The 17,892-nt window shown below is 47.2% G+C and overlaps 1 protein-coding gene across 1 annotated transcript; it reads left to right on the forward strand.

Moving 5' to 3' along the window:
* The first annotated feature begins 1,832 nt into the window (after positions 1 to 1,832).
* SLC22A7 (solute carrier family 22 member 7) lies at positions 1,833 to 17,675 on the forward strand. Its single transcript, XM_005244683.2, is given in 6 exon segments — positions 1,833 to 2,790; positions 4,666 to 4,788; positions 9,302 to 9,449; positions 11,439 to 11,555; positions 11,558 to 11,601; positions 14,385 to 17,675. Coding segments are annotated over 6 exon segments (927 nt in total). The 5' UTR covers positions 1,833 to 2,412; the 3' UTR covers positions 14,502 to 17,675.
* Positions 17,676 to 17,892: the final 217 nt, after the last annotated feature.

Here is a 17,892-nt window from a genome sequence, read left to right on the forward strand (position 1 = left end):
TGTTCATGTTTCTGATAGGCAAGAAAAGAAGCTTTGGCCAGATCCAGCTGACTTCCAAAACAGTTGTCGTTTGTTCGTGTAACCAACTGAAACGGCTGCACAGAAGGCAACTACAAGAAGTGGAAAGTCTTGTTAATGTGGCACCAGGTCAGAATGGCATGAAGTTGCTTTCTTCTAACACGAAGCAAAGATATTCAGGAGCCCCAGGACCTCTCCATGGGCTGCCTCTCTGCTTTCCCCAACGGAGCTTCAAACTCTGGTGGGCATGCGTCCTGCCAAGAGCATTTGGACACACTGCTGCAGTGTGGTGCACCTCAGAGTGATACTGCAGGCATCCTCAGCTGGCTTTGGCCAACTTTGCAGGACCTCGCAGGCCAAACTGCCTTGGCAAATAATAGATAAAATGGAGCATTCCTGTGTGTGGTGCATCCCCCTCCTGCAGGCACCCTGCCAGCATCCCAGCCCGTGATGAGCTGCGCTTAGCTGGGGACACCTCTGCCCCTGTGTGCAAGGGTAGCCTAACTCACCGGCTCTGACAGACACATATTTTCAGGGCAGTCAGGCATAGCTCGGAGGGGAGGGAGGATTTCCTGATCTGAGGCTTTCTTATAGGAGAAAAATACCATTTAAGGACCAGCCTGCAGAAGCTGATCAGCTCTCCAGCTACTCTGCCCCAGCCAAGCTGCCCATGGGGTGGCTCTGACTGCTGAAGGAGCAGATCAATGCCCTCGCTGCTTCCACCGCCCAGACTGTTCCAGTGTCACACAAGGTGCTGTGAAAGTCCTGCTGGAAACAGAAAAGCCAGCACACCAGTGACTCAGTCATTCCCCTCTTGATGAGTAACTGGCATCCCAACAAGGAGAAGAAAGAAATAATGCAGAGGCAAATTGCACACACGTGAAGTAAAAAGTAAATGCTTCTTTCCAGCTTTATACGTGAAAGCAGCAGCAGAGGAGCCCACCCACTCCCACTGCTGCCAGGCAAGCCCAACACATTCCCGTCAGGTCCTGGGTCTAATTAACTAAGTAGCAGGGCATAGTCAGTCACAGTGGTTGCACACATGGTGGTCATTAACTAGAGGTGGTGACTGGTTAAATGAATGCGTTTGGGCTGGAGAAACACAGCAACCAACTGATGCACATTTTAAGCAAGTGCCGTGCGAGGAGTGGAGCCCCGGCAGCTGCAGAGCAATGACCTGCAGCTTCATTTCTGATGGGGAGGCTGGAGCTGCTTTGCAGTTTAAACATGCCACCGCATATTGAGAATTTCTGTTCCTTGCTCTTAGAAGACCAGTGATGAATAAAAATAATTTGTCCTTTACTTCAACTTCAACTTAAACTGTAACCCTGGAGGCACAGCACTGCCAGATGTCCCTGCTTCACTCCTGTATGCTTCTGCTTCACTCCTGTAGCTGAACAAAGAGCTCGTTTTCTTGGTGAAGAGCATAAGAGTGGAAATTCTCATTGAAGACCCACCTCTTTCAGGAAACCACTCCCTGAAGCAGGTGGTGGAAGGACCACGGTGCAAGGTCCATGCAGGGGTGGCACTGGTCCCCAGAGCATGTGGCTGTGACTTTGCAGGGAGTATGTTGTGGCCCTAACACGGCAGGTGCAGCCTCTCCACCCGCCAGCACTGCAGCTCTCATCGCTTCCTTGTATGTGTCCTGGGAAAGCACTTTCCCAGGTGGAGACAGGGACTTTATGGGGAAATATTTTGACTTTGTCCATCCTTTGGAGGACACTGGTGGCCCTCACCCACAGCCCACCCTTTCTCCCCAGAATGTTTACCTCCATGGTTGCATCCATCCAGAGGCTCATCTCTCTTCTCTCCGGGGCACCCTCTGAGCCTCTCCATGCTCCCTGCTCCCAGGTCATGATGACACAAACGGTGCTGAAACCCACTTAGCTGATGCACAGCAACCAAGCTTTGGTGCCCCTGGGCATCCCTACACAGAGGGTCACTCCCGCCCTCCCGGGGACCTGTTTTATGGCCTGGCTGGTCCGGCCTGTGGTCAGCTCTCACTAGACAGAGTTTGTCCACACTAGAAGTGTTACCCTCACTCTAGAAACAGCAATACTTCCACAGCAGCCTTCCCACAGCTGCCTTCCTGATGTGGATCTCCCTCTCCAAAACCAGAGCAGGAGGAAAGGACTCCAAAAAGAGAAGGTGCCTTCTGCTGGGTCCACCTGCAATGGCTGCACTGTGTGCACACAGGATCATTTCTTTGGCTCTACCCCCGATGGAGAGTTTTGCTGTGACTTTTGACAACCTTTCAGCAAGATCTCAAAGTCCAGTGAGGTGGCTGTATGAAGAGCCAGGGGAGGCTGAGCTCCAAGGACAGAGCGCTTTTCAAGCTCATGTTGCCGCTCCTTAGTATGTAGCTGCTCTGAATGAGCAAACTCCACAAAAAAGATGAAATTTGAGGATCTCCTGCTGGACATCGGTGGCTTTGGAAGATTCCAGATTTTTATTTTGTGTATCTTCTGCTTACCCAGAATCAACCTTCCCATGCATTTCCTGCTGCACAATTTTCTTGCTGCTACATTCTCTCATCACTGTGCAATTCCACACCAGGAGGCATTTGCAGATCTCACCATGGAGGAAGTTCTGCTCATCAGCATCTCCTGGGAGCCCAATGGCACTTTCAGGTCCTGTGAGATGTTCTCACAGCCTCAGTTTCACCTGCTGCTCAATTCCTCTCTGCAACCAGAAAACAGCTCGGTGATCCAGCACTGCCAGCGCGGATGGGTCTATGACCACTCACAGTTCACCTCCACCATCTCCACCCAGGTAATGCCTGGCCTGCAATCTAGCAGAAAATGAAATGAGCTCAGTGTTTTGAGGAGCAGATGGAGAGGTGTTCGCTGGGTGCACAGAATCAGAGGGGACTCTTTGCATTTTAAGCAGTGGAAATTACTTGTTTAGAGAAGATGTCCTGGGATGGGGAAGTTCTGTGAAGCTCAGAGTTAGAAGCCAACTTTATGTTATTATTATTACTGTTATTGTTAGTTATCGTTATTGTTGTTCGGTTGTTATATTATTATAGTTGTTGTTATTGTTGTTGTTATTATTATTATTATCCTTATTATTGTATCTTGCTTAGATTGATAGTTAGAAGTGGACACTTATCCTTATAAACATTTTAATTTCTCCAGATGATTGAGAAATTGGGGGGAGGGGGGGAAGACACACATACAGGATTTTCTCTGCTTGAGTCCCATGACATTTGCACAGGATTGCACCCTATCAGGATTTCATGAGGCCCTGACTTGCTTTCTTAATTTTCTGAACACTTTGAAACTTCTATTCCCTTGGCCATCCCTCCTCTCCCATCTCCAGCTTCCTCCTCTTCTCCCCAGATCACACTGCCTCCCTCCCACCAGCAGTGTCTCCTGCTGTCAAGCCAAGTGGCTCTCAGAGGGCCTTCCACAGAGACATGACATACTACCAGCCACAGCCTTGAGCCTTCTGGAGGTCCCTTCCCATCAAACATTAACCACTCACCTTCTGGAACACTTTGCTAGGGTTAACAGTGATACCTCTGGGTGTTAATACTTTACCTTCCTCCAGACTACAGGAGGTCTTAGGGAAGAGGACAATTAGGTCAGACAAAAGGGGCACAGCTGGGTTGGAAACAATAGCGCTGACTGTCCCAGGGCCAAGTCTTAGCCTAGAGCTGGTGCCTCCTCCCTCCCCAGCACCCAACCAACCACCCCTGCTTTGGGCAGGCATGGAGGCGAGGGTCAGATGTGCACCAGGTCTGGACCCAATTTCTGCACTGTTTCAGGGAGAAAGGTGTGAGTCACCCTCGGGGGGAAAAGGCAGGGGTGGCCCCTGCAGCACGGGTGCTGAGCACGGAGCCTCATGATGCTGCACCCACAGTACAGTGCCCTTGGGACATGTTCAAGGGGTCAGGGCTTTCTCTGGAGTCTTTTTCTCTTGCAGCAGGAAAGGTTGCTGCAGGTCTGGCTGGCCTTGGCAGGGAGGCTGCAAGGCTGGGTTGATGATTAAATTAAGTTTCTCCAAGTCTGCACATACAGAAAATCCACCCTGCGGCTTGGCCCAGCGTTCTGTAATGATTAGCAGCAGTTGCACCTCCAGGAAAGTGACATGATGGAAGCATGGCTGGGCCAGCCTCTCAGTAAGAAACCAGCAGGGTGGCATCAAGAGCATGGGGTGCCTACCCTGCAGCCCTCCTGCCTTGCTGCACGGGGCTTCAAAGGGAATGGTCCAGGCACGGCAGCTGGGCACCAGTGCAGCGGTGCCTGGTGTGGGCTGAGCCACATCCTGCGCCCGGCACAGCCCGCACCCGCAGTGCCCATCACACCAGGGAGCCTGGCAGAGGGGGCCGCGGGGGGCAAGCGCCCGGGCAGGCTGAGAGCACCTATGGCAGGGGCCAGGAGAGGGGTAAGGGGAGTGCTCCATGGTGAGGGGAACCCAGGAAAGCTTGAAGATGGCCAGCAAGTGTCCACAGAGAGGCTGTCACAACATCGATAGATAACTGGGCTGAGTTTTGTACGATGCAACTTGATGTTTTCCAGGAGCCCAGCACCATCCTGCTGCGGTTCAGTGCAGGATCCTCCCACTCAGCCGGCCAGGGCAGGTACACCTGGCGAGGCAGGGCCTGGGCTGGGCACTAAGTTTCATTGTGGCCTTGTGTTCCAGTGGGACCTGGTGTGCGAGCAGCACGGACTGAACCAGGCAACTGCAACCTTCTTCTTTGCTGGCGTGACAATGGGGGCCATGGTGTTCGGATACCTCTCGGACAGGTTTCATCCCCTTCAGGCTGTTCCTCCAGGGCCCCTGTTTTGTGACACGAGCTTAACAAACCAGTGACCTGCAAGAGGCAATCAGAGGAGCAGAGAAAGGACAAAGCACAATCACAAACAGAGGATCCAGCCTCTCCCTTGAAAATTGGGTTAAAGTCCTAGAGGGAAGCAATTCAGGAGCTAATGCTTCATGGATCAGGCAGGCAGCAGCCCACCAGGGAGGCGGCTCTGGCCTCCAGCAGGGTACGATGCACTGCAACAGCGAGCAGTGCATTGCTTTTGTTGCTGCAGGAACAGTAAAAACTGAAAAAAAACCCCACTGTGAGACCAATTTCAGAAAATATGAAAACTGTCTAAAATGTTACAAAAAATGTCTAAAATGTAAGAAAACCAAACAAACAAACAAACAAAAAAACCACAAACCTGTCTAAAAATGTTAAAAAAAAAGCCAAAACAAGATGCTAAGAGAGTTACCTCCACGCAAGTTACATGGAAATTGGTTAAGGACACCCAAGTGAGAGGCTCGGAGGAAATGCATGCCACAGCTGCAAAAAAAGAGTCTCCAGAAAGCAAAAAGTGACTCTGTCATTGCTTGAGAAGGAGGGCAGGGGAGGTTCTTGAAAGCAGGGGACATTCCTCAAGAGCTGAGCAATGAGAAAGACAGGAACAAATCCACTCTCTCTGGTTAAACGTTAGAATGTGATAATGTAAACTTGAAAAAAAAGCTGAGTAATAACGTACAAAGGGCATCGATTAAGGAATTAAGTATTTTTGCAAACAGTAGAACCAGGGAACCTACCAGAGAACATGCAGTGCTGGCCTGCCATCAGGACGTACACTCGCTGCCCGCTGTCCATCACTTCATGCCTGAGCCTCCTGCCCAGGAAACCGCTCCGTTTCCTTCCTCCGGGAGCAAACTAGCGTTAGGGTACAGCAGGCTATAAAATCACTGCCTAGCAGAGGGGAACCAGCTTCACAGCACGAAGCACCGAGAGACTTAGAGCTGAGGATGGGAATTTTTACATCCATATCTTTCCCTGCAGGTCTGTGGGCACACTTGTGCAAGGACCCAGACGCCTGGCTGGTCTTCAAGCTGCGTGCCATGGCTTTGTATCTGAAAGAGTTTCATAGCACAGTTGGAGGGAAAGAAATTCAGAGTCAGGAAAAGGAGCAGGAAAAAATAAGGCAGAAGAGAAGGTCTCCACTAGAGCAAAATGAGAAATTGTGTTTCAGATGGGTAGTGAGGGGGGAGAGCCAATAGAAGATCAAGGCGTCAAAGGAGCATCTGGTCCCTCTGAAATGAGCTGCCAGAAGGGGGCACAGAGAAATACAGGGGTGAGTGCTAGTGAACTGCCAGGAGTGGGGTGGTCAGCCCGGCACCCTGCACCACCTTGGAGACCAAAAAGCTGCGGCACGGTCGGCATTGTGCGACCAGCAGTGGGGGGCTGGGAAGTGACATGTTTAAAATCAGTTTTTGACTGGTGTCCCACCAAGACCTCAGGAGCTGTGTGCCCAGCAGCCCGACCTCTCGCTGTACCAGGCAAATCTGCAGAAACTGTTCTGAAAGATCGAGTTGGTGGTGCACAGGTAGGTGTGACACACTAGTGAAGAATCAGTGGGGTTTTGCAGAGGATCCATGCCTCATAAACACACCCCATTTCTTCACATGCACTAGCAGGCATCTACATGGATTTCAAGCATTTTCCTTACCAGAGGCTCCTAAAGAAACTGAGCTGCCCTAGGATAAGAAGGAAGGTCTCTGCATGATTAGATAATTTATTAAAATGGAGGAAGGAGGGAGGAGATGTAAGTGTTTGGTTGTGACAATGGATGGAGACCCATGTGGACCTGTGCCTGGATTTGTGCACTTTTCAGCATGACTATAAATGATCTGGAAAAGGAGCAAGTGAGGAGGTGGTGCTGAGTGGCCAGGCTGGTAGAGATGAGACCTGCGTGTGGAGAACTGCAGAAGGAGCTTCACAAGTTCTGCTACTGGATGGGAGCATCAGAAGACAACGTTTCAGGGTAGATTAAAATAAAAAGAGAAGCAATTCTAACTTCTCATTTAAAATAGAGGCCTTTGAACTGACCAGAGCTGCTGAGGAGCAAGACTTTGGGGTTATGACAGACAGCTCTAGTCAAACATGCACTTGGCAAAGAAGAATTTTAATTAAGAATTATTAGGAAAATTAAGAATCATTAGGAAAGGAATACAAAATGAAAAAGGCTATCACTGTGCAGTAACACATACATGCATAGTGGCCCCACATCTTGAATACCATGTGCAGTTTTCCTTCCCCTCCAAAATGATACAGAAGAAATGGAGAGAAGTTGGAGAAGCTAATGAAAAAGACCAAGCCATGGCTTGACTTGCAATCAGTCAGAGCAGGACCCTTCAGTCTGCTCAGGGGGCAGCTCAGGGAGGTTGGACAGCCATCTGTGCCCTCGTCAGCAGCCCGGAGCCAGGCTGGGGGCACGCTGCCCACCTGAGTACCTGACCCTGGGGGCAGGGTTGACACTGGGAAAGGCTGGCAGCCCCGGGGATCGCAGCAGGGGCAGCACACCAGCACATCAGCAGTCAGTCTGGAAGATCAGTTACACCTCAGATGTCATGCCATGCCCCACAGAGCCCCTAAGACCCCTTAGAAGCTGACGTCCCATTAGCAACCTTCCTTTTCTCTGGCATAAATGAGGTCCCACCCCTTCGTGCTCACAGTTCATCTCTGTTGCTCCAGGTCCTGGCATTTTGATTAAGCTCAGGTTTGTTTTGTTCTAAGCCACTGCAGACATTTGGCTTTGAGAACATCTCTACTGACAAATTTTACCCTGGTAAACTCTCCAAAAACCTTCACTGTGAACATACATAAGCAAAAAAAAAAAAATTATATTTATGTATATATATTGATTTTTTCTGTTATTGCCTGCTTTTTCCCAAACACTCCTTTTGCACCTTGTCCTTGTACCAAATGGGCTGCATGATGCTTTGGCAGACTTCCAGACTGGGGTATTTATGAAAATGGCTGTATTTTTTCATTGTTATGCTTGTGCAGTTTGCTCCTTTTATATTTTCTCCATTTAATCTTTCAGAAGCTGTGCTTTCCTACCTCTCCCTTTGAAGACAATTTTAGCAGCGTTATTTCTAGCAGCTCGCTGTAGCCTGCAGCTCAGCCCTGCCAGCTTGCCTCTAGTTCTCCTAGCAGGTGGCGTGCGTTTGCTGAGAAAGTCTAGTAATGGGTCCATAAATAGCTGCCTTGCACCCTGCAGGGAATCTTACGGGTTTATACACTTCTTACGGTATTTTCAAGAAAAATCTTCATTTAAAAAAATACATCCTCTTCCTTAGGCAGTTACCCTATTGGAAACTGGTTGCAGCTCTGGTGTGTTTCTGGGTGTTTCCTGCTCCGACCCAGGGGCATTACGATGAATTTTGCAAACTGGCTCTGCTTAAATATCAAAGCAGATCCAGCAAGCTGCCCAGGCTCAAGCCACAGGTTGTTTTTTTCTCCAGCAGATACGTTAACTAGCTGCCACATTAAGTCATTTATGATCATTGTTAGGGATGTTATTGTGGCATTACGTCCCAGCACATCACTTTTTCCCCTGGAGCAATTATTCACCATCCTTCTCTGGTGGCCACTAATAGAGCCCTAATGCCAGAATCAGAGCAGGGTTTCAGTCCCTATAGACTGAACGTTACCTGTTGACAGGGTTAATTTAATGCTTTTGAACCTCATTTTTTGTCACATGCAGTGCTGATGTTCATCAGAAGACTGATATCTACCTTGTGCTCTGTTTTGATTTTTAGGTTTTCATAAGTTGTATAGAAATGCATACACATGTATTTGCGTCTGTGTGTGTATACATGCGCACTTGTGTGCGTTTGATTTTCTGTGTTTCTGCCCACCCTCCACAGAGGACTCTGCACCAGGGGTAAGATGGTCCTACAACTTCCCAAACCCTTTAGGAATGACCTCGCAGCAGGTTCCTCATAGACCCCTTAGGACACCAGGGCTATTTGCATATGTGGATTGGATTCATTTTATTTTGCTTTGGGATCTTTGTTTTCCTTCCAAGTTTTGGGGTGAAGGTGTCACAGTTCTCTGTCCTCCTTGACAGTGGTGGCAGTGGCTGGTCCTGAGCGAGTCAGGGAAGGACATGATGAGCCAGGCATTGGGACAGCCACAGGAGGGAGCAGGGTGGGCAGCACTGTGGGATTTCAAGCTGGCATTTGATGATGGTGTTGAACAGCAGAGCCCAAACCATTGTTTTGATCAGTGTGGCTCTTTCCATCGGAGAGCCTCATGGCTGGTGCTCACGAGGTAGGCTGGCCCTCAGAATCAGATCGTACCCCTGTACCATCAGCTACATCTGCAGACACTTCCTCCTCCCAGGACACTGCACCTTGTGCTTTTTGCAGAGTGGGCAATATTTTAATTTTCCTTCTTGAGTCTCTGGTTTGCCCCATTTCAAACCCTACTCCTGTGACAGGTTTCCAGCTGCTGTAACCCAGCCTGTGCTCATGGCAGGTTCAGACGGAAAGCATGCTCCTGCTGTTGCTTGTGTGCTCTGTCATGTTTGGGATGCTGAGCACTGCCTCCATCTCCTACAGTATGCTGGCCATCACACGGACCCTCACCGTGGTGGCCCTGAGAGGCATCTCCCTTATTGTATTGCCTTTGGGTAGGTGTGTGCGGGGTTGTGGGTGCCCAGCAGTACAGGGGGACTTCGACCAGGCAATGGGGAGGTAGGGACTTGTCTACCAGACAGAACAGAGCTCACAGGAACAGAGTTTTGGAAATCGTTATGTGTGCCACTTCACTATGGGCAGCCAAAAAGAACATCTTTCTTGGGAGGATCCAAGAATTACAATTTACTGTTAGTCTAATTAATGCTCTAACAGTCTAGGCAACATGTAACAGCCACTTATCAGTACGTTGCAACATTAACACTTGCAATCTATGCTACCCAGTTCTCGGTAAGGCTCACCAGTCATACAACAAAAGGCATAAATCAAAGTATCTGCCCCTTTCCTCTGAGGCTGAGTTCTCACCCTTCAAATACACCCCTAAGACAATTCATAAGCATTGCCGTGTCCTCAGCAGGAGGACGGTGGGACATATGCAGTGACATGCAATACCTCCCCAGTCTTGAGTTTGCTCACAGTTTCTGTAAGTTCCCAGTCTGCATTTTTAGAAAGAGGTGAGGGGGAAAAAACACAAAAAAAGATCGTACAGAGCCAAGCGAAACTGAAGTGGAAGAATTTAAGTAATTGTAAAATAAAACATATATATAAATATAAATATAATCTATATAAAAATATAAATTACATATTTATGTAATAAAAACAAGCCATAAAAAATTGAGTCCTGCGAAATTCACAGATAGATTTGAACCTACATTTCCCATGATTGTTTTTTTCTCTTATGTTAATGCATTTTATGGAGATGAGTTATCCTGTGTCCCTGGGTGGCTTGGGCTGTATGCCTACGGGAAGGAGCTGAACACTTTCCAGTAAGACCAGTTCTGCAAGTGGTTTTGCTCTACACATCATTCTCAGCTACTGCTGGAACAGTGACAGCAGTTGCTCATTAGTTTTATTGTAACCTGATCGAGGGCACATCAATCACTCACACCTTACAGGGATCTGGTCTTGGACCATTTCAGTGGGAGACTCCAATGAGAGTTTTTGACAACTGTGTGACCTCAGCAGACCTCATACTCACATATTTCTTCAAGGTTGCAAGTCTTCCTACTGGCTGCACAGGACGCTCAGCTGAAAGCCTCCGTGAGAACGGCAGGTTCTGTGTTCTGCTTCCCTCGGGAGGATTTGGGTAGGCGTTGGCTGCTCTAGCAGGATGTAGCCACTGTGGGGTATTTCCAGTGCCTTCTGGGCCCAGAGTGCTCTGCAGACGCACAAAGCCCACATCCCCTCTAGGCCAGGTGGGCTGCACTGCGCCCTGGGAAGCCCTGGGCCATGCAGCCATGAATGCAGCCAGATGCAAGATCAGAGAGAAATCCAAAGAGAGGGAGCTGCAGGTGCTGGTTTATGGCAAGTGCTGGATCTCTTGCTGGAACAGATGGCAATGTAAGGCACAGGACCCCCACCCCACACAGGTCTGCTGAGCAGACCTCAGAGTGGCGAATCAGCTCTGCAGCAGTGCAGTATCCCTTGTGGCTCGGTGACCAGTGTAGATGCTTCACTGGGGGCCGCAGCCGCAATGATCTAGAGCCCAGTTGACTGTCTTTTGCAGAAGGCTTTGATTATTGTGAAAAACAAGTAATTTTAACAATTAACAAAGTAAGTATAGAGCTCACTAAATCCTTTCTACATGGTAATTTTACATACGCTACAATTTCAACATTTAGAGAGTCCCTAAAAGCACGAATCTGCAAATATAAACTCCTTGGGGCTAATTTTGATAGGTAAGAGTTTGAAACTTCAACCAGCTCAGAAAATTCAAGCTCTGACCAAAGATCGCAGGATAAAAATTTTGGCTAGACATACTACAATTAACAGATTGCACTCCTTTAGGGTAGAACACACGTACGTGTAACAAGGGTGTACCATTACTCTTACTCTCATGCACCACAGTTACTATTTTTAGCTGAGGTTGAAGTCTCATAGAGAAGACCCCCTCTCTTTGACCAGGGCCATGTATGCAGGGTAAGAAACACAGAGCTCCAACAGGAACACTGTCTTCTCACCTCACACCACGTGGGTCCCAGAGTCTGTCCAGTGGCTCATCACCAATGGCAAAGTGAAACAGGCTCAGCGGCATCTGCTGAGAGTGCAAGAATGAACGGAAGGAAAGACTTCACTATCTCACCAGAGGTGAGAAACTGAAGATCCAGAGATGTGGTTTTCCTCTCTCATTTTCTCTCTCTCTCTCTTATTTGATATTCTCTACTTCTGTTTGATACCTGAAGCAGTGCTCAGCCTGTGGTCTCTGAGGCACTGTGGTCCACAGGGTGCAATGCTCCATTTTACTCTAGAAAGCAGCTACATCCACTCTGAAAGATAAAGCAGCAGCTCAGCTCCCGTCAGGGCAGAAATCCCCTTCATTAGGTGGGGTGTCTTTCCATTCATTATTGCCGTGACAAGAAGCCTGAATATACTGGACACTGGACTAAATATGCAGCGAGGAAGAAGCATAGCCTGAAAAAATAAGGCAGGGGCATCACTCCAGTAACAGAAACGAGAGCATGCAGGTGCACAAGCAATTCCTGCAGCTTAGCATTTGCCACCTTGGTTGCTGCAGCGTTTGCCAGGTGTTGGTACAGTGCTGGCAGAAAAACAGACACACATGAATAGTATTTAGTTAGCATATTTTCCTCTCATATTGCACTGGAGATACTGCACATAGTGTTATCCAAAACCACAAAAGCTAGTCCACCTTAGGCTGTGTTTAGTGCACATGTGAAACTTGAAGACTCTCAGCCATCAATCCCCAGTGGTGAATGTGGGTGAACATAATCAGCATAATCAATTTTTTCCCCTGGGTAAAGCTCTGCTCTCAAGTCAGTCTTAGCTCTGACAGCAGTTTTACAGGAACGTGGGCAAGGGTGAGACATTGGGAAAAGTAGGCATGCACCCACCGGTCTGAATCCATTCTTGCTTGACCCCAGAGGTCTAAAGGACGGAGCAGAGATTCTCAGCTAGATGACTGAACAAATAAAGAGGAAGGAGAACCCTATAAAATAGCCACCTGTCCTCAGTACTCCGAAGCTCAGGGTATGAGGCTGATATTGAAATCTGCATCTTGTGCTCAGTTCTGTCTTAAAAACATATTTTTGCAGTCAGGCTCACAAATATCAAGACCTTGGTCCATGATGATTTTTTGCATCCAGGGGATAGTGATAAGCTCAAGTGATGCCCCAGTTCTAGGCAGGACTCAAGAGCCAGACAGAAGCTAGTCTTCCTTTGGAGAAACACCAGAGCATAGTCAGTGCTCATAACCCTTCACAGCCAGGCTTAGATGGCTGCACATCTGTCATCTCCGGCTTATCTGGTCCACATGATTTGTCTTGACCTTCTCAAGGGTAACAAAATTCAGCTGTGAAATCCAGTGGGTATAGAAGTTTGTGGCTTGTTAAATATTGATCTCTTTCTTAGTATCTTTGGTTTTTGTCTTACCGAAAGAGGAAGATAGGAAACCCTTAGCACCAGCACATGAGCCTTGTGTTTTGCTGTCACAGTCCAGCTGCACCTCCATGTGCACCCAGTGTTCCCGCATCCAGACCACTTTCTTATCCCGGCCAGCATGCCATTTTTGAAAAGCAGTTTCTTAGTATTTGTTGAAGAGATGATTAGCCCTTTTGATTTACGACAGAAAAATGGTGTTTAATCATGTGAGAAATGATGAGCTGGCATGTTGTGGCAGACAGAAGTTGAGCGTGACTCTCCCTTGCATTTAAAAAAGCCAGTAGCTCTGACTAAATGTGTAAAAATAACAAGTTATAAGATTTCTCATTCAGCCTTGGCTGATGACTCTGTATTTCAGAGTGCAGTGTTTCACAAGGAAGGCCATGGGCTTGCCCCTCGTACCATTCTAAGGGTTAGGAAACATAGCTGGGGCTTCCACACTTCACACCAAGTCACACCATGCTGCGACCCCTGGACCATGATCAAGAAAGGCTTGCAGGTGTGACACCTTGCTTGACATGGATTCATGAGGTTTACAAGGGCATACTTACTTTTTCTTGTCCATATACAAACATGGACTTGCCTGATTCAAATTTGCTTAGTCGATTTAACCATGCATCAGCGTGCTTTGATGACTGGTTATGGTAACAACTGATTTGCCTTAGTTCAGAAGACTTTGATTTGAAAGACACATAATCTCAGGTAACTGCACAGCACGTGACTGACATGCTCTCAGATTTAATGGCATTGTCTTACAGAACTGATTAAGGAATTTCCCTGTGTGAATTTATTTTCAGTATGAGCTTTGTCACTCATCCAAAAACTGCAAAGAGTAGCATGCAATTAGAAATAAAATCTTAGCTCTTCCCTAGTGAAACATGCTGCTACTGATAGCTATCCTCTTCTCTTTCCTAAGGCTCTCTTTCATTTTGTACAATTCTTTCAACCAGAGAGCTCTTTGAGCTGGGATTTCTCTTTATTAGATACTTTTGCAAGTCCCCAGCCCCCATAATTGTTCACCACTGTCTCAATTGTAGGTGATGCTGCATTCCTGCAGGATCCCTCACTGTCCTCCCACCCCAGCCATCACTGAATTGTGTGCATTTTAAGTTTCCTGGGTTCTCACTATTCTGGCTCTCCCAGTTGTCCTTCCAGATGCCAAGAAGTCTAGCTATCGATACATACTGGAAGATGTTTTCCATGTCAATGTCTTACGTTACCCATTTTAATAGTAAATCATGCAACTTAGCAAGAGGACAGACTGCTGTCAGGGTAACTCGAATGTAATATTGAAATTCTCAGCATTGCAGAAGTAGTCTGTTATCAGAGCATTGTTCTGCAATGGGAATGCATGGCAAAACCAAGGTGGAGCTGGAGCTGAGAAGGGCTAAGACCCCAGCCTGCCTAAGGTTTCATGTCCAGGTCCTAAAAGCACAGCAGCTAAGCTCTTTCCTTCTTTCCACCTCTCCCAGGCCCTCAGGGGGATGGCAACAGACAAAAAGCCAGGAGGGAATTACTCCTACATCAGATTGTTCAGGACACCAGTCCTGCAGAAAATGTCTCTGTGTTCTGGGGCTTTTAGGTCTTAAACCAGGTTTTAACACCTATTAATAATGATTTTGTAACGGTAAAGGGAACTACTGGTCAAAGTGAAGAAACATATTTCCTCCACAATTAGGAATAAAATTTAAGGTGGAGAATAACCAATTAAATCTTTGTAACCACTGGGGTTATATGTTGCAAGTGTGCAACACCTTGTGTATCCTAACCTATTGTCTGAGTGATTGAGGGCTAGCCCAGAGAGAGAGAGAGTGTGTATGTGAAAGACACAGTTTTACTGCAAGACAAATATTTTGTGGTCCTTGTGAGGGAGTCAGTTGTTATTTGGAAATAATGGGAGACAAACAGAGTAAAGGAATATTAAAGAAAAGCCCACTGGGATACATTTTACATCACTGGAAACAAATTGCTGGTTCCCTAGGAGGATCATCCAAAAGGGGGAAGATCTGATAAAATATTGTAATCAATAGTGGCCTCTCTATAAATTGGAGAGTGGAGAAAAATGGCCAGTAAATGGAACTTTGAATTATAATATGTTGTTACAGTTAATACTATTTCTAAGACTAGAAAGAAAAGGGGATGAAGTAATACGTGCTGATGTTTTTCACGTTAAGACAACATCCAGAGTGACGGAAAAAATGTGGAATTAATTTCACTCCAGTGGATCCTTTAGCTTTGACATTAGGAAAAGATAACAAGAGCAATAAAACATTGAAAAAATGTTGCTCTGCCTGTAACATAGGGCAGAGGTGTCTAAAATTAACCCATGAAAATATAGAAGAAGATTTTGAAAGGTTAACTGCACCTAGGTTGCAAGTTACACATGAAAATAATAGTGACATGGAATCAGAAACAGTAGGGGAACAGACCCTACACCTGCTCCTGTTTCTAAAAGAACCAGGAGTTGACAACCATCAATACTGAAAGATCTTCTGAAATCAGCGATTCAAGCCTCTTTGCAGAAGGCAGCAGGGAATGATGGTCCAATGTTTATAAAAGTACCATTTTCCATTACTGATTTGAATAATTGGAAAATAGCAGCTGGAAATTTGATCCAGAAAAGGTGGCAAGTGCATTTGAAATGATGATTAAAACACAAAACCCAGATTGGCAAGATACAGATGCAATATTGCACATATTATTTGACAGTACAGAAAGATACAAGATTCGAAGGGCAGTACTACATTTCCCTTTGACAGATCCCCATGGAACCCTAATGACTGAGATGATAGAAAATTGATAAGATGATATCAAAATTTTATATTATTTGGAATACATAATGCCACCCCAAAAGCTGTCAATATGAAATAAAGCAAGATAAGAAAGAGTCCCAAACAAATTTCTTAAATCGATTATAGGAAGCAACAAGGAAATATACCACTCTAGATGTTGAATCAGAAAAAGGAAAAGGGCATTTGGCTACTCTGTTTATTGGGCACACATCAAATGGTATTAAGTGGAAACTACAAAAACTCCAAGGAATAGAGGCGAGAGATATTCGAAAAATATTAGATGTTGCATAGACGGTATGTCAAAATAGGGATCAACAAAGAAACACACTAATATTAAGTTGATAGCAGCCTTAGAGAGCTTTTGTCTTAAGTGGTTAAGCCACATTTTTGTTTTTGTCATGTACTATTTCTTGTTCTATCCAACTTATTCAACATGTGGTAACTCAAATGCAATCTGCAACAATGGTGAACGCAAAAGGTTAAAAAAAATCATACGATCTATACACCATCTAGTTGGCCAACAGTTATAGATACTATCTAGGATTCTTTCATTTTTATTTTAACTTTTACTATATCAATATAAGGTTTAAAGACTATAGATAATTTTAGATATTTTAGGCTGTTTATAAGTATCAACAACTCACAAGATAAGCCATAAGGTGGGAAGGAAGGCAATAAAGATTTGCACAAGAGCTTACAATAAAGGAAATCTTTGCTGCAAAAGCAAAAAAGAAAAAGCTGAAAAATGGAAAGATCACATCACTTTGCTGCACCTGCTGCTGCGGGGCTCCTCCTACCAGGGGCTCTACGAGGGTGATGGCCACCCCGATACACTCAACAGCTTGCTCCAGCCTAGTTTGCAATCCTGGTAAAATCCAGGCGTTCCCTCTTTTTTGGAGGCTTTCCAAAGGCAAAAGGTGTCGGGCCAGGCATGCTGCTGACATGACAGTGCTGTCACTGGCCGTCTTTGCTTCATGAGGTTCTCCCCATGATTCACAAAGTCCAGGAAGAGAAACTGAAGGCTAATGGTGGCTGCGGGGAAAAGCTCTGCTCACGGGGTTTGTCCCTCCACTGCGGGGAGATGGACCTGCCAGAGCCCGGGGTACTTGCCGGATATGCAGCCTATGCACGTACAACAGGGCTGGGGGATGCAGCAGCAGCAGGGCTTGTAAATGAGTGTGTGGGGTCTCAGCTGCCGCGCAAGGGGCTGGGGCCACCACCTGCCGGGGACACACAGCCCTCTGGCCACGTGCGACACTCCACCAGCTCCTGTCCCGCAAGGGACTGCAGGCAGTGATGGAGGGGTGTCACCGAGCCACCCACCGAATCTGGGGAGGCGGGGGTGGTCCTTCTCATGGCTCACCGTGACCCCCCGAAGGTGCTCAGCCCATTTCTGCAATGAGCACTGACGAGCTCAGCACTGATGGGTGCCCCACGTTCTGGGAGCGGCAGCCCTTGCTTGCTCAGCAGAGCCCCAGAGAGCTCGGTGCCTCTGGACAAGGGTGGGAGGCAGGTCTGGAGGGGGGTGGGGGGTGGGGGGCTCTCAGCTTGCCGTTCCCTCAGCCAGAATTCAGCAGGACCCCTTTTTCTTGCCTGATCAGAGACAGGTCACGCACATACCCCACAGCCCAAGTGTGATTTGCACATCCCTTCTCCATCATGACCCCAAAAGCTGCAGTGCTGGGGGGACAGGACACGTGTCTACCCAGTCCTGCCTGCGTGGAGTCTGGTGTGTCTAACATAGAGGTTGAGCACACACTGACATCTCTAGGAACAAAACGGAGACGGGTCTGGCCTTCATCCCCCTTCCTGGCCTTGGTTCTTCACACACCCCAGAGGCATCAAGTACTTTGGGGGCCTTTTCCCCCCACCAGCTCCTCAAATCCCGCTGATGTCAGTGCCGGGCTCAGCAGCTTTATTGTGAGGAGGCAGGCACCGAGCTGTGACGTGGTCTCTGCCATTTCCTAAGAAACCAACTTGAAAGAAAAAAAAAAAAAATTAAAAAAAAAAAGAAAAAAAGAAAAAAATAGGGGAAAAAAGGGTGGGTATGTGTGGATTTTCAAAAGGAAAGCCACAACAAGGGGCGAGCAGAAGGCTGGAGAGCATACCCTTGGGCAGTACCCAAGGACCACCACCACACAGGACCCACAGGGACAGAATTTCAGGGGTGCACTGAGGTTTAAGCGAG

This window comes from Falco peregrinus, chromosome 11 (genome assembly GCF_023634155.1).
Source record: "Falco peregrinus isolate bFalPer1 chromosome 11, bFalPer1.pri, whole genome shotgun sequence".
In the NCBI taxonomy this organism is placed as follows: domain Eukaryota; kingdom Metazoa; phylum Chordata; class Aves; order Falconiformes; family Falconidae; genus Falco; species Falco peregrinus.